At 30.2% G+C, this 18,272-nt stretch overlaps 1 protein-coding gene across 5 annotated transcripts in view; it reads left to right on the top strand.

Annotated features, from left to right (window-relative positions):
- Window positions 1–903: 903 nt before the first annotated feature.
- The window catches only part of LOC411348 (thyroid receptor-interacting protein 11), a 58,341-nt gene continuing 40,972 nt past the window's right edge, over window positions 904–18,272 (top strand). For 2 of the 5 annotated variants that reach the window (XM_006560431.3, XM_394822.7), the window contains exons 1-3: window positions 904–1,188; window positions 1,407–1,486; window positions 5,147–5,221. In XM_006560431.3, the coding sequence (XP_006560494.2) occupies window positions 1,086–1,188; window positions 1,407–1,486; window positions 5,147–5,221 (258 nt within the window). In that variant the 5' untranslated portion in view covers window positions 904–1,085. Of the gene's footprint in view, window positions 1,189–1,406; window positions 1,487–5,146; window positions 5,222–16,313; window positions 16,555–18,272 lie in introns of those variants that run through there. The other 3 variants (XM_026446395.1, XM_016910895.2, XM_026446396.1) reach the window with 3 other exon arrangements.

The following is an 18,272-nucleotide window of genomic DNA, read 5'->3' as shown; positions in this document are numbered from 1 at the left end:
GTATATCTCGAAGAATAAAAATAAATATTTTTATTGTCTTTTGAATGATAAAAATATTTTAAAAATATTTGAAAGATGGCTCTGATATTCATTTCTTATTCTGTCTCTATCCTTATCATATGATTTCGTATTCTTGTTTCGTGCGATATTCTGTAGATGGCGCTGATTTCCTTACTTGTACTTTTTCTATCTTTTGTTCTTCTTATTTATTTTTCTTATTTATATTTAATTTACAAAATTTATGTCGTCCAAAGACGACTTCGTTATCTGATTAATTTTATTTTTTTTTTAATATAAATTAAAAATCTTATTAGTCTCTATTAAATTCAATTGTTATATTTTAGATATACATCTTATATACATTTCTTATATGCATTTTTATACATTTTTGTCATATATCATTTTAATTATATGTATATAAGTTTTTCTTCTCTAAAGTACATACAAAAAATGTATATTTTCGTATATAAATTATATGCAAATTATCAATATATATAAATAAATTTAATTGTAGAATATAATCAAATCGTGAATAATTTAAATTATACGTGACATTCTATTATTCATAGCATTCGAAAGATTTATCAAGAAAATTATTTTTAAGGTCTGTTGACTTTATCAATCTTTGTGATTAAATTGAATATAATTTCTACATTAATCGTAGAGGGCATGCCAAACATTTCAACTTTTTGCGCAATCGGTATTTCAGAATATGGAACGTGGAATTTTATAAAATGTTAAGTCTTTTCTGTATCTCGTTTTTGAAGCGGCATTATATTATAAACGTTATTTATAATTCTAATGAATCAGATTTATTTACCACCATATGGTATGGTGTTATCTAAATTGGAAAAGTCCCATGTAATCTAGTAATTTTTTAGATAAAGTTGTCAACAATGTTTGCAACTAAACTTGTATATTTTGTGAAGGTTACTACGTGCGTGGTTCCTGTTAGTTCATGTTTTGATATTTTTATGCCATTAAGGTATATAGTTTTGCCAAAATATGCAGTGCGTATAACCTCAAAAAATATAGTTCTGATAGTCCTTAAAAAATACATTCAACGATAAGTGTCGACGTGTAAAATGGCGTGGTTCGGTGACGGGCTGCCTAGCTTGTCGAATTTAAAGGGACAATTAACGAACTTTACAAAGGAAGTATTATCAGAGGGCATTGTAGAAGAAATAGGTGTGTGTAATTTCTTGTAAATCATATAATTAACGTAAATCATAGCCTATTATCGCGTAACGTAAATTACTGACGACTGTCAATGTAAGGGTTTGTTTTATCGAGTGAGTGCATGACGAAGTGGCGGGAAATTCAAAACGCAAAAATATAATTGAATAAACAAAATTTTGTATTCTTTTATCAATTATTTGTAATATTCCAATTCTCTATTTGCATAGACGAACGATCGAAAGCACTGAAGGAAGCAAATCAAAAATGTATCGAATTGCAAGAAATACTCAATTCGAAAGATGCTGAAGTAAGTATAATTTTAATTTCTAATTTGTTGATTAATAATTTATTAATATCCAGTTTTAACTGCTGTAACCTTATGTAACACTATCATTAAAAATGTATATTATGCATTTTTATTATCATCTAGTATTCTAATCTTCTTGATATGCGATATGTAAATAATTTTCACAATGTCGTTATTCCTTGAATTCAGAATATAATCCCATTATCTTTATTTCTATATTTAACAAAATTTTTATACTTTTACTAGTAGTTTTTAAAGGAAGTATTAATCGATCGCTAACATATTTTATTATATATTTATTGTAAATTCTTGACACGTACGCAGATGTCGATCACCTCGATAAGAGAATATAGTTACTCTACGCGGTAAGGAATTATTTTAACAGATGTTACTTTCCATATTAAACTGGATTGAGTACAATGTAAACACGTTTACCTTATCTCGCATGACACCAACCCCGAATCCTTTCAATCCTCGACAAGGAACGATAGGAAACTGTCCTTTATTACGTAAGCTATCAATCATACTTTCCACATAAAAAAGCTTCACCATTTTAAACGAATTAAACAAATTAAACGAATTAGAAATTTCTTTGCCAATAAATCGATCCTTCCGATCTTACGATCCTCGGTCTTGATAATTCGATCGATCGTTCAAATTTCCGCTCGTCCACGAAAAAGTTTAAATATTCCATTTTCTTCGATATCGTGGCATTTCTTTCATAAAATATTACACGTTCGACCTTCGAACGTGCAATCGTTCTATCGTGCAAAAATAGTTTCAGGGGAGGGGATAGGGATGTCGATGGAAGAAGGGAAGGGGGGTCATTGAAGTCTGTACGGTCACATCGTTCCGGTTTGTTATCGCGGACAATTTGTGGAAGCATAAGAGGCCGAAAGCGTGCACCATGTTTGTTCGTGCTTTTGTGGTAAGCCTTAGGATCGTACCCTCCGTTGTTCTAGGAACCAATAGATAGCGATATCAAAGCCTTTCGCTATTCATTGCGCAATGCTTATGTGCCCTGCCACCCTTAGAAATATGTACCTAAGTATATAACGTTATAGTGTTAATGCACCGATTGATTTTTACCCCATGCCTTGGTACATAATACGTATATATGTATATATTTGCCATGAAATATGACCACTTGTAAATCGATCGCGGTATTATATAGTATTATACTAAAATTTTAGAAACGAATCGATTAATTAATCATACGTGGACAGAAGGAATTGAATGATGAATTTGGATAATAAAGAAGTTTGTACTTTGTTCGTTCTTCTTAGTGTACAAATTAAATTGTATTTCAAAATTTTTAACTTATTTATTATCTTTTACTGTATTACTTGTAAGTATGTAGCTTATCTATGGTTGATAAATTTTTCAATAAAAGCTTGGATAAATTTATACAATATTTTTCAACAATAAGCTTTAATTCTGATTAGAGTTTAAAAGTTTTTGTTATAAGAGTATATGTATTTGTATATTAATACAAGTTCTCATACAAAAAAAACAATTTTCTTTAGAAGGAGAAATAAGTATTCGTTATTTATTATTTTTCATGAAAGTCTAGATGAAAAAAGCGTGATGAAATAACGGGAGAATTAAAGTACAAAAATATAATTAAGTAAAATTGTTATTATCAATTGATGTTATTATCGATATAAATAGATTTACGGATCGCCAATTTTTTATTATAAAATAATCTCTGTAATATTTCATTTTATACGTATATATCTTTCGCGTTATTAATCATTGCAAATATGGTACAAGTTAAAATAAATTTAAAAAATATATTTAATTTTTGTTTAATTTTGCGAAAAGTTGGTCGATTCCACATGAAATGAATTATTGCAAGGATTGAATTCGTTATATGATCGTTGATGACGTTGAAATTGTATTTAATGATATATCAAAATGATGGGCTATCGTTGTAGCGCAAACAAATAAAATTGTCCAAACTTTTTTAAAGCATCTGCTAATCGCGTTATCAACCTGCTGGAATCGTAATATCGTTTTCCAATATTAACGGTCGATATCCGAGTCGTGTTCCTGGAATATAAACCACATAGTATATAGGAATAGGGAGTGTCTTTGATCGTAAAAGCCAATCGCGTATTTTCTATCAAAGGGAGAGAGGGAGAGTTTTTCGTTCAATTTCTTTTTAAAACTTTATATCGTTTTCTTCAAACGTTTCAATGTTTTTCGTTAAATCGTTCACTGGGAAACTTTTTATATTAAAACTATTTTATACAAGTTGGAAATTGCTTTGTTGATATGCTCGTGCAGTTTCGGTAAATTCGTAAAGATGGTATTAAACTTTGTTCTCTATTGTAATCTTAATAAATAGATCGCTGTACATCTCTTTTTCAACCGCGCAAATTTTTCCACTCGATGATAGACAAACAAAAAATGTTGAAGTTCTGAAAAAAAAAAAATATATATATATATATATATATTCTCAGATATTACATCGATATAAGTAGTATCTATGTGTTAATAAGTACATAACACTTCGTCCACACTTAAGTTATCTCATTAGAATTTCTTTTTACACGCTCTTAAACTTTCGATAACTCGAGAAAAGAAAAGAAAAAAATAGAAAAGGGAAAAAAGGAAGAAAGAAAAAAAAAATATCCGACTAGTTATACGCGTTATTTGCGGTGAATTTAAAACGTTTCGAATCGTTTCACTTTCGTTGCTCCCACCGTTCGTGGCAAGATGTTAAGCCGGTATAGGTGGAATAACGTTTGGAGAAGAGGAAGGGCGGTTTATCGCAGCGCAAACCTGAGATAAGAAAGGCAAACAGAAACGCGCATCGTATGGTCCGTATGCCCATGGCGTACCACCGGACTTCCTTCTGATTATGGTTACCAATATTTAAGTCCGTAGCATGATTACCGCGTTCTCCATGTCAGCTTTCCTCTTCCCTTGCCCCTCCACATTTTTTTCATTCCCCTCCAGGTTAGGAGATACCGATTTTTTCGTTCGCTGTTTCAACAAAATCGTCGAATTCTAGATATTTGAGTCATAAGTATCGAGTGTATTTCGATTTTACAATTATCGTGTTTCGTTTTAAATTTATTTATTCGTTTTTTTTTTTTTTTACGATTATAAGGACAGTTTAGAAGAAAAATTGGAATCTGGAACAATGGAATTCTTCTAATGATTACATAATTGTAGAATGATGTCGTATTTGTTGTAGTATAATATAATTTTATAACTAAATGATTTAGAAAATTATCTGTTCCAACATGGTTGCTCGATCTAGACAAATATTAAAATAAATTGGTTATTTTTCGAATTTTCAAGAATATTCAAAGTTTCAATATTTCAATGTTACAATAGTAATGAGTAATATTTAATAGCATTTAAAATCAATTAATTAATTAGTGTCGTATTATAATAATATAAATAATGAAAAATTTTATGAAGAAGGAGAAGTTATATTACTTGGTAATATTTCACTCGATTTTAGAGATTAAGTTTTAAAGTATGATGTAATCACGAAATTAATAACTTAAAGTGTCTCGCGTTTAGATCGTAATTTGCATTATGAACTCGATATTACAAGGCAAGCGAATGATTTAAGCAATTACGTTTAGCATTTTCACGCATTAAAATGCTATTAAAGTTCCTTTTCTTTTTTATTTTGCGTAGATTTCATTACTACGTCGACAAAACTGCGAACTTCAAAAGGCAGTCGTCGAATTAAATGCGAAACCAAAGGAATCGGTAAGTTTTTAAAAGTTGAATTTTTTAAAAGCGTACATACGTGTATATATTTTATTTGTCACAAAAAAAAAGATGTTTATAACATCGATATATTGTAAAAAAGAAAAAAAAAATTTGAAAAGATATACTTGTTTATCCAAACTTGCATATTCAGTGCTTGGATAATTACAGGATTTTATTTGCATTCGTGACTCGGTAAAGAGTACGTCGTTACTTAACTCAATTGAAAATGTTAGCTAAACAAATTCATTTATTTATTTATTATTTGTATTTCTTTAATTATTCCAAAATTTTATACATTTAAAATTCTTTAGTCTTCATAAAATGTAGTCGACTTTTCGTACGTAGTATTAATTTTACCATAAATTCCAAAAATCGTGGAAAAACGAAAGTTATTCGAATAAAATGCATATATTTCCATAGAATTATTATTATTAATTAATCGGTTCACTTTCGTAATCGTGCAACTATGTGTAAATGCTGAATAGCAGCTGATGAGGCAGATACAAAACTGCTAAACACAGTTCCCTCTTCGTATTTCGTTTATATATACATTACTCGCTCTCTAAACGTTTCTTCCACGCGTTCTCGATAATAAATAACTCTTAAAATCTTGCTAAGTACGTATACATCAACTTATAAATTCTTCTCTTAAATTTCGAGATAATCTCCTTCCATCCCCTTATTGTTCTGATTTTTATTTATTTAATTTTTCACGGGACTTTAATGCGATTTATTTTTCGAGTTTCTAAATGAGTTTTTAACGAGATTAAAAAATTTAAAGTTAAACGGAGATATTGATTTAAAAATTTAATACCCCTCCCTTTTTTTTTTTTTTTTTTAATTTTTAATCAACCAAGGTGATGTTTTTGAATGTACTTCGAATTCTTCTGCTACGATATTCTTGGAACTAAAGGCGTATTCTTGTGGTGATATTGACAGAGGTAACTTCTGCACGGAAGAATTATGCATATAAATATTTAGATATTTCGCATAATTGATTGTGATACGACAGATATGAATAAAAATAAAATCTGATACTTATATTTCAAGGAACGTATACTCTACGTACAATGTAACCATTCAACAAACGATTAGGTTTAGATTATCGCTATATCTATGCGACAATTGAAATCGGATATTTTCTTTCAAAAATATACACGAATTTTTTTTTCTTTGGCCAAGAGAATACGTTAAAATAATTAGAATAGTTAGAGAGATATCCTTTCGGAGATTCGGTATCCATCCATTTCAACAGTATATTATTTATCCAGTATATTTTTGATAAATCATTTTATCCTCACTTGGCGTGCACAAATTAAATTAACAGTTTAGTAACATTATCACGGTTGTTGCAACCAACTCTTCTTAATTCGCTGTCTCGTAAAATATCCGTGGAAACATCGAGAGGAACGCGTTTCACGCGTTCGAAAGTTATTCACCGTCCCATCTATCAATGGGAATAGCAGGCGGTACGCGAGTTCCGTTTACAAATGTATTCCTGAATAATATTCATTAGCTTCCTGGTGCGACGTTCCTTCGTCCATAGCCGTGCAACAAACAAAAATTGCATCGCAATAGGTGTACGCAATTTCACGTGGTTTTCACGCAGCTGTTGGGCCGCGTACCATTTCATTCTGAGCTCACGACCCGAGTTCCATGAACCCTGGTGACGACCGTGTGTATGCAGAAACATACCGTGTAAGTAAGTACAAACGAGCCATTCTCGAGCGTTCCACGCCTCGACGAAATGGTAATAAAAAAAAAAAAAAAAAAAGAAAGAAAGAAAGAAAAAAGAAGAAAAAGAGAAAAAAGAGGAGGGGAGGGGGGAAAAAGGGAAAGAGAAGAAATGGAAGGCATCTAAACAATGAGCGCGTATCGTAAAGGTTCGGTTGCACGATCCACGAAGCACGTACCCTGCCACGACACGTAACTTTTACCCTGTTAACATTCGAAAGACGATAACTCATTGTTAGGTCATCGCAATAATAATCAACGATCGAGTGTCATTAAATTGCTTGCCACGGTGCGTTATTAAGTTTCGAAAGTGACGCAAGCGTTTAGAAATATGGGAGCAAACACGAAGTTGAACACGAAGAGCCAGCGAGATCGTTTCAGCTCCTACTGGGAATTATTTTTACGCGAGCCCCCCCTTTTTTTTTCTCTCTCTCTTTTGGAACGAAATGCGTGAATCGAAATGCAGTAGGGGAGTTAGTGGAGAGGTCGTGGTTCACTTGTTGCTTCCATGGAAAGGAAGTCGATACTTTTGTCGAAGGGAGGATGTTGGCATATCCGAGAAATTATTTCTAGATTTTCTTACGGAATTCGAATATTATTGATGAGATTGTACATATCGTATTAATAAATTTTCTTCTTTTCTTTTATTCAATAAATAATAAAGGAATGTGTAAATCGTCGAGTTTCTGAAAAATGGCCGTACATAAATTTAGATATTTTCATTGTGATTTTTTGAATAACTTCAATTTACAAATCGTCTAATTATTCTATGATACTATTTTGTGTTATATATTTGCTCCTAATATTGGTACATTCTCTTGTATAATGGTATAGAAGTTTGATAGTAGACAATCAAAATTTTAGAAGCAGATATTCTTATTATCCATTTGACATAAAAGAAAAAAAGAAATCTACAGAAGAAAATTTTATAATTTACGATAATTCATTATTAATTCATTAATGTCGAATTCATTAAAATCTATATAATAAAATTTTTTCTATCAAAAGAAATAAAATAAATGATTTATATAATTTAATACAGGATCGAATTATATGTATACGTATCTATAAAAAAAATATTAAAATTTTGCAGTTGAACTAATTCCGTAGTTGAACTAATTTATATTGTGATTAACTAATTATAGAGATAATTCGACTACGTTTAACTACGCTTACACATCGCGTTATTTAAAAAAAAAAAAAAAAAAAAAAAAAAAAGTAATCTCAGTTCACAAAAACTGAATATTTCAATTATATTGTTTTAGTAGATTTCTATAATTTGTCAAAATTTAAAAAAATAAAAAAGTGCAAATTTTTATAAAATTAAAAAATATTAACCACTTGTATTTTAATTGTGGTATATTCTTCTTTATTAAGAAAAATTTATATGTATATATATTCCTTTTTAAGGAAATGGAAATTTCAATTTTTACAATGGTGAGAGTATGTGCATACGTATACATCTATTTGAAAGGGAAAAAATCAATTTAAACAAATATCTCTTCAATTATTCTGAATAGTCGATTAAATTCATATTATTTATATTCGAATATGTTCAAAAGATTATCCTCAATTATAAATTATTCTATTAAAACTATCACGTAACTGTATTAATTATAAAGGCAATTTTAAAATTAAACGTGAGACCGTCTGACCTTCCTTTTGGAGGCTAACCAAGAAATGAGTCATTTATATTATCTAGAACTCCAATAAATTTGTGATATAAGACTAAAAGAAAAAGTATTACTAATACAATAGGAAAAAATAAAAAGTTTCGAAACGTTAAAGCTCTTCAAAAATTTATTCAACAGAAGTTTATCATTGAATAAATCTGAAGTTTTTTCCATCATTAAGGAATATATAATCCTTTTACAATTTTGTAACGTTCCGATAATAAAAAAAAAAAAAAAAAAAAAAAAAAAGAAATATCGTCAAAGGAAGTAATTGAAAAGACTTCTTCGATACTTGCACTGTGTGTCACATTAAAAACGTTCGCTGGGAATGCGAGATAAGCTCGATAACCATAGCCTCGCACTTTATTTCATATCTTGGACCAACAAAGGATCGGTCCAACCTCTCCCTATTTTTCCCCTATCGTCACGGACAAGGTTTGAGAGAACGTTTCTTCCTTATTTTATTTTTACATTTTTTTTTTTTCACCTATCATTTCTCAAATTTCTTTTTATTATTATTAGAAGAAATGATTAAAGATTTAATTTATTCTGTTAGTGTTAGCTTTTTATCAGGTATGATTTCTATCTTCATATAATCTAATGTTAAAATCTAAAATTAACAACGATAAATGAAACAAAGAGTATACGTTAAATACATATGTGTATAATATAAAACTTTAAGTTAGTGCGAAATTATTGCAACATTTAAACTGCGGATGTTTATGCAAAAATTAAAATTTCATGAATACTATTTTTCCTCATTGTTCGAATATCGTATTATATTTTATATCTTTTTGCGTATTATGCTCATTCTATAGTTTTTTATATATTCAAATTTGATATAATTGCATTAACATCCTCAGTTTAATCGTTTTTTAATACATTCTCAGGCGCTTCCGCGATAAACAGTGTTTACACAGTGGTAGGAAAATGTGGCGTAAAAAAAAAAAAAAAAAAAGAGTATTCGAATTAAAATTCAGATTAAAATTCAAATTAAATTCTCACAAAAGGGGGCCAAACACATGCGTCTTGGACTGATGAAACGTTTGTGCCATTCACGAGCACCGGATATGAACAATGACCTCTGCCACCTCGGCTTTTAATAACTTTAAATAATCAGATGTCGAAGCATCGTACCGTATTCATTGGCCTGATCGCATAAGAATTCGCGATTAAGCAAGATAAAATTCGTTAGTGACACATTCCTCGTCGACAAACGGTTCCGGGGATATTTCAGCCATTGTTTTTAACAATCCCCGGAATTTTATTCCAAGTTATTTCACGTTGCATTTATGTATAACTCGTATTGGATGGAAATTGTTTGAATTTTTATAAGCATTGGAGGAATTAATTTTTCTTCTTTTTTCTTTCTTTTTTGTACAATGCGCGTTGAATTAGTTATTATTATTACAGCTATTTTGTGATTAATTTATTGACTGTGATACACTTTATCGCAACCAGCTAAATATGTTAGCTAAATATTAACTTAATAACAGCCCGTTAATTATCGTTTCACAGTGTCATTTGAACTTACATTTAGCACTTATGTGTTTTCAAACGTAGTTCGATAAATAGCCTCGTCCCATAATACCTTTGTGAAATAGGAATATACAATGTTATCGTATTATTTGTTAAAAAGAGAATTATTAGTTAGTTTTATTGATAAAAATTTTTCGATTCGATCGAAGAGAATTTTGAAAAAAACAATCATATCTATAAAAAATTATATAACGATTAATTTCGTAGAATGTAATGAAAATGAATCATTAAATTATAAAATTGAATAATTTCAGTATCAAAGAGTAGAAATAGAATTTATTACAAGATAAAATTGTTCAATGTTTAATAATTTTTCGAATATCTTTCGATACATCGAACATTAAAAATTTTTAAACAATCGAATAAACTATTTCAAGCTAAAAATCTTTTCTATCCATTCATTTCTTCTTCAAATGAATCAATGTTAATAATAAAAAAAGAAAAGAAAAATCATTTCATGCAGCTTACATTGTTCGTAATTATAATATCACAATTAAATTAAATATTAACAATTTTATCTTTTAAAAAAAAAAAGAAAGAAAAAAGAAAACACCTCGATCTGATCAGCGTATGCGAACATTATTACTTCATTTTCGTTGATAACACATCAGATCCATGATAGGCTGAATAACAGGGGGTGCTTAGTCTCCGGGGATGATAGTGTCTATGACTACCCCCCACGAATGGCTATAAATGTAGGTCGAGCGAGCTTTCACTCCGCTTACGTGTCTACCGCTACTCTGTTCGCCTAATTAAGAATTTCGCCAAAAGGTTAGTAGAACGAACCCTTAAATGTTATTTTTATTCCTTAATATCAGAACCATCGCCCACGATATCTCTTTGAACGTTATTTTAATATCGTTTTTAATAATACCGATTAATATCAACGTGAAATTTCATTGGAAAACAAAATATATCGATATCGAATCGCTTCGTTTCTTTTATTTTTAATCGAACGATGGAATCAATAGTTCATTATCGAACATTTTAGCAAGAGTTGAACGGAAGATTGCTTTGGTCGGGAGAGTGTTAGCTATCGGGATTAATATCGCTAAAATTCGAAGAAAATCTGATAAAGTGTGGTTATGAAACGTTTTCTGTAAGCAACTATTGTGATAGTAGAAATAAATTGATGATTCAACATATATGAGGTCTATTTAAATAATAAATTTATTGATTGAATGTTTTGCTAAATAATATTTATTTACACAATTTAAAGATAACGAAATATATTTTTTTTTATTATAAAATAGTGATTTTAGTGATTAGAATAGTGGATTTTCAATGGATGTTCACTTAAACAAATCTAATCTTCGAATAAATTATGTAATATTGTTTTAAAAATATCAAAAATAAATTAAGGAATTATTAATAACGGTCAAAATTTTTTATAATTCATAATAATTATAATATAATCTCATTTTATATGATGAATAACCATCTCAATATAATAATATTAAATTTTAATTTTCCATGAATCTTATCAAAACTGTTTCTTACCACGTATAAAATCAGGTTTTCTTCAAATCTTATCGATACGTCTTATCGTTTGTTTCAAAAAAATTTAAGAATATTTCAATTGAAATATTACAACTTTTAACGCCAATGATATTCGTTTATCCAACATAAAAAAAAAAATCATGATACTGATTTTTCACTCCTCCAATTCTCTTCATTTTCGAATATAAGAGTATAATAATTATCCAAAATCTTGAAACTCGTCAAACACGAGTTGCATACATACGTTTCTCAACGATTTTTTAAAACGTCCAAACGTCTGATATCGCGAATGACGTGTCAGGTTAGATTAGTTTCCAGACCACGAAACTCGTCTCAAGTTGTCAAACAGAGTTCTTCCGTTGAAAAAAAAAAAAAAGGAATTCCTCGTAGGTGGGCCTCGTAGCCACGAAAAAACAAGGGGGAAAAAATATAGCAGTGACCACAACACTCCAGTGGGGGAGAAGAAATCGAAAAGAGGGGCAATCCCTCGATTATCATAATGTCACCGGTAATGTACCTTTTCCACTCTGGTTTCCTTCAGCTGCGCCCGCAGCACCCGTTCACATGAGGGCCGATAAAAATGTCCTGTCGTTAACAGTGACGCGTTGTACATTCGTGCACAAACATGTTCAAATGGAAAAGGCGGCTGCCCAGCCTAATTACATTATTCATGACCACGTCTGCGATGTTTCTCTCCGTTTAAACGATACGTTTTGTCAGACGAAGAAACGACGTTTTTTTCTTTCTTTCTTTCTTTCTTTTTTTTTTTTTTAAACGAATCTTTATACACTCCGGAAATTTCGTCGACGCGTCCGGACTCGCGCTGCAAGAACACTGGATTATTTCCTGTTACGTGTGACGATTTTAACTCGAAATTTGAATGTGTTATTTATTTTTATTTTTTTCTTTTTGTAATGTTGCTAATTAACAACTAATTCGTGGAGTGGAATGATTCAGTGAAGAATTTGTAATTGAAGGATTTAATGAAAATGTTTTTTTTTTTTTATTAAACATAATAAATGTTACATAATTATACAAAGGAAAAATAATGCAATATTTTTAGTGTTTTTATAGAAAATACAGATGTATATATTTTATTGTTAATATAATAAATGATAAATAATATTTATAAATATTCGTGTAAAAGAAAAGTATTACAAATATTTTTTTAGTTGTGATAATATTTAGTGTTTTTGTGGAAAAGTAAGACAAGTATATTATATTTTTAAAATGATATTCATATTTAAATTTAAAAAAAAAAGTAGTACAAATGTATTTTAATAATGATAAGAATTGATACAAATGCATTATTTTTCTTTAAATAAAACGTAACATTTAATGTTTTAATATTTGAAAAAACATACAGATTATTTTATTAAACAAATAGAAGATATTATCACTATATCACTTTTCTATCTTCAATTAATCTTATAGATGATAATAGATAGATAATCTAATAGATATATCTATTCTTATCTCTTCATTTGAAACAATTTGTCAAATTTTATAAAAAAAATAAATGATGCGTGTAAGTAATTCGTGAATTAATAAAATTTCTGAAATCTATAAATTTCTATAAATTTGATTTAGGTATTAATTAAAATTTCATAAATTAATATTATACTTGTGAGAAACGAGAGAATTTTTATAAAATACAAATATTAGTTTGTAAAAATATTATCAAAATATAATATAATTCAATATATATAATCTTTTTTTATAATAATTTATGTAGTCATGAATAAATTTATGGAATGCAGAAATTCTATTTGAAAAGATAATAAATGCATTTGTGAAATTTATTTCGTGGAAGAATATTTTCATACAATTCTTCTCTCGTTCTTCTCAAAGATCATATTCTTTTTTGGATGTTTCGTAAAGAAATGTAGATTGTTTACATTTATCAAGATACGATTTGTATTTCATGCTTTCATGAAATCACAAAACTTTATTTTTTTGGTTGCTTAAAAATATTTTAGTAATTGTGAAATAATGACTTCACTAATTGCAAATATTTTAAATATCTTAAAATTAAAAGTCTTTAAATATTCATTATTAGTAATGTTTCTTTAATGTATTAATTAGATAGATAAATTAATCGATCAATTATATATATTTATTAATTATGGTTGTTTTATATGTATATTTTACAAAAGAAACATTTTATTGAATTATCTGTAGAATGTTTCAGAGATTTTATTTTATATGAATTATATCATATGCATAAAATTGGACAAATTGTTTCAAAGAAAGAGAAAGAAATTTTTAATACAAAAATCAATTTAAATGCTTGATATAATAATGATGCAGAAATAGATCTTTTTCTTGAACGTTGTTAAAATAAAATAATATATTTTTTTAAATATTCATTCATCAGAAGCATTAGAAATTTCCTATTTTTTAATGTATTTATGTTTACATCTTCAAAGAATAACAACAGTGTGATAAAAATTCAAACTTCTCTTTGTTTTAATTCTTTGCTTGTCAAATGAAAAAGCGTTTGTTCAAGAATTCATTCAATTAAAAAATTAACGAGGTTGTAAGCAAGTAAATTGACTCTTGACACGCTCATTATTCACAATCCCTACTCTCCAGGCTAAAGCTCCTGTTTCACGAGCATTCACAAGTAATAAATATTTTCCTATTTTCTCAATATGAACTATTCAGCTATTTAAAACAATTACAAGTTCAATTTTTTTGACAAAAGAATTTCTTTCTTGTTAAATTATTGTGCTTCAAATTCGAAAAATTCACTAATAATTGAAACAAAAAATATATTTCTTTAATTATTCTTTTCAATCTCAAAAACAACTTCAACTTCAAAACAAATTCTTCTTCTAATTTCCCTAAAATTGTTACAAAAACGGATCTGTTCTCTTCTCTTCTTTTATTGCAAAATGTTCAATTAGAAATTAACTCGATTCTTTATTCTGGCTTTTAGTATTCTTCCGAATATTTATAAATTATCAAGTCGACATCGAAATCAATTTCTAATACAAAGTATCAACATTTTCATTATCGTATTGTGCGTACATTTTCACTATCCTACAGTGAATTTGCACACACACGGTAACTGAGCAACGGATAGGACAGAGCATATGGCACGATGTCCTCGAGGATCGTCATCATGGTGCATAGAGAGAGCCGTATGCGATCGCTTGCGTGCAAACACGACAGCGTTTACGACACGCTTTGTGCGTGCAGCAATCGTTCGGATGCACTTGCGTTTGTCATCGGTAAGCAGACTAATAGAACTGCATCGTGCGTGGTATGTGCACGTGCGAACTGAATATATTATCGAGTGCATTGACGAACGTATTAGCGATGGACAAAGTGACGATAAATGTAGTAGAATAAGAATATAATAAAAAAAGTTCTGTTTCACGATGGAAACGACCCCTGACAATTCGTGTACTTTTCAAGGAAAATTAATTAACCTTCTCGATGGTGCGAATAATTTATATATATATCGTTTGAATGTTGAAAATTCAAGAATTTTGAATCAACAAATAATCTGTAGGAAATTTTAAGAGAATATAAGCAAAAGCATGGTTTAATGGAACATTTAAAGAATGAAACAATCTTCTTTATTTCAGTTTTATTTTTGCAATTACTTTAAAAGAAAAAATTGAACGATTTAATTAAATTATGAAATTGTGATAGAGGCAGAAATAAAATTGAATAACATTTTTGCTATGAATCTCTTATTTATTTAGCAAGTATATATCTCTATTTCTGTAATTTTAAGGATAGCAAGATCAGCAATTATCCATGATAGAACTATTTATAATAAAGTGAATCAGTAAAATTATAAGTTTATAATTATAGTAATTATAATCAAGCGATTTAATATGATGAAAATTAAATTTTCTTTAAATAGAATTTATTTCTGCATCATGCATCATGCAATTATTAATAATAAAAGATATTTTTATTTCTAAAGATTCTTATTCTCTATTCAACAGCTTTTTTTCTACAGGAAGCAAAAATCCATTATCGATTATATTTCAAGAAATCCGTTGTTCGAGCGAGTTAGGGGCAGGAACGAATCTATATGATAAAATTAATCCAAAAAAAGAGGTAAAAAGAAAAAAAAACCCTCAAATATCGGGAAACAATCGATTGATACTATATATATAAATTACAATCACTTGATATCTTAAATGAACGATATTCCCATTTTCCCCCTTTTCTTTCATCCACTATCATCCACTTCAAATACTCGAAGAAAACGCACTCACTCGAATGCGAGTTCACAACGGCAGCAAAGTTCGACTGTTACAGCACACGCCGCCGGTGCATATACGTTCTTCTACCTGCACTTCTTTTCGTTTCTCTCCTCTCAACTCGTTTTTCGTAATGCATTTTTCGTTTACACAGGCCCGGCTGCGCTCAGGTGTACGCTAGGCGCGCGCGCGCTCACCCCCTGCACCTGTATAGGTGTGGAAACACGGATCAGCCTTATATATACTTACACTTAGAGCGAGCGTCACGTATACACCGCGTATATCTTTGATATCTGCGTTCGCTTGCTGTGGCGCGAGCGTTTGTGTGTCAGCAGTAGAACGTGGCCTCTTGGTGCGTGTGCCCTCCTCTCCACGAGGAGGGTTGCTAGGTGGTAGGAGGTGGAGTAGCCGCGAACGCACAGTCGCTTCTCGACGGTTGGACGGTGAACGTGGCCGGATCGTCCAGCACGTGACGGCTATCCTACTCGGCCGTGAGCGTCTACGCAATCCATCGAACCTTTCTTTTTTTTTTTTTTTTTCCCCTCCCCACGTTTCACCCCGGATATTCGTGTGTTGTTCCAGTGGGAAGGAAACATTTAGGGGTGGCTATGTTCCTTATAATTCATCGATGGATGAGTACGAATTGCGCAAGTAAGAGGTCTCTCTTTCTCTCTCTCTTTATATATATATATACATATATCTTTTTTTATTCTTTGTTTTTTCCTCTTTTGTTATTTTTAAAATAGGCGCTCAATGGAAGAATTCTACTGTACGGTTCTGATAAATTTTAGAATTTGCAGGTTGGTGTTAAAGATTTCGATTGAAAAGTAAGAAAGTTGATCGTGGAATAGGAATAGACGGTCGGAATGGAATGGAAATGTTATAAGTGTTAAAGTCGTGACTTATCTATTTGACGAAGGATTTCCCCACTAACCCGTGGATCTGGAGCGTGAATACGAATGTGTGTATCGCGTGTACGTGCACGCACGGTGGAAACCGAGATAAGCGTTACCTCCATCGAGCCTATTAAAAAAAAATCGAACCGAAACGCATCGTGACAGGATTAATATCGCGTCGAGCTCTACTACCGGTGTGTATTAACAATATTTGTTACGATGAGAATCGCGTTACATTGTTACATATCGTTGATTCCTGGTAAGTTTAAGTAGCTGTAAAACGAATGCGACACACGAGACTGTGAGACGGTTGCCAACCAGTGTATTACGTTTCCTCTATGGACTATGTCTCTGGGACAACATTTACTCTTTCGACTCGTGATGATGTAGTGTGTTTCTTTGAAACTTGCTTCGAAACAATATATATTAAATCTAATCGGAACGTGCTGTAAACGCTAATGATCATTTTTCACCATCAACTTTGTTCGTTAATAGAGATCAGGCTGTTCGGGTGAGTTTGGGTGGCGCAAAGGATGCGCAACAAGTTTCCAATGGGGGGGTACAACAATTTAACTTCGTCTAGTTTAAATCGAGAAACATTTTAAAATAGCTGGTTCGATTCATTTTTAATGCTTTTCGATCGTTTACAAGTTTTCAAAACGCGATGCAAAAATATATTAAAAATTACAATTTTTATTCGAGACAAGTTCGATCGGGAAATTTTCATTGATTCAATTGATTTATCGTTGATATATTTACTTTCAATTAATAATTCTTCCCGAATTTTTTGAAAATTACGATTTTTCTTGGCAATTCTCTTAACGTGTCTCTCTTACGAAAAATCCTTCGTAATAATACGTTGAAACTATAGACAATTGCCGTGTTATTTGCACGAATGCAAATCATGTCTGTAGACGGCGACATTTTTCATAGGGTTTACTGTTTCTCGGTGTCTGAAAATGGCTGTTGCAAACGACTCGCGGCCCATTTGCCGAGGACGATGCTCGCCACGTGTAACAATTCGCTGTTGAGAATATTATGGAGTCGGTCTGCGCAAATAAGCCTACGAAATAATTTTCCACAAACGCATTTCGAAACGTGAATAGTGTCGTGTCGGGCAAAGATTTCCACTTTTTAATTGCGCAATTATGTCATCGATTTGTATCTTGAAAATATGAATCTATTGTTGGTAATATAATTATGGTATTATAGTTTTGTTTCTGTGACAAATTGTTGTAAGATCGAATATAAATTATGCAATAATTTGAAAAAGAAAATGTAGATAAATTAACATAAACTTGTATTTTAAAGAGACTAACATATGAGAACAAATTGGAAAAAAAAAAAAAAGGTTATAACAATTGATTTTACGATTTTTTTTACGTTTCTTAGGCAAATTCTTAGGAAAATTTGTTAGTGTACACACACCTATCCTATTAAACTGTTTAATTTTTTTTTTTTTGAAATTTTTGAAACGATT

Source organism: Apis mellifera, linkage group LG2, assembly GCF_003254395.2.
Source record: "Apis mellifera strain DH4 linkage group LG2, Amel_HAv3.1, whole genome shotgun sequence".
Classification (NCBI taxonomy): Eukaryota; Metazoa; Arthropoda; class Insecta; order Hymenoptera; family Apidae; genus Apis; species Apis mellifera.
Note: the sequence above shows the minus strand (reverse complement) of the source record. Positions and strands in the feature narration are given on the sequence as shown.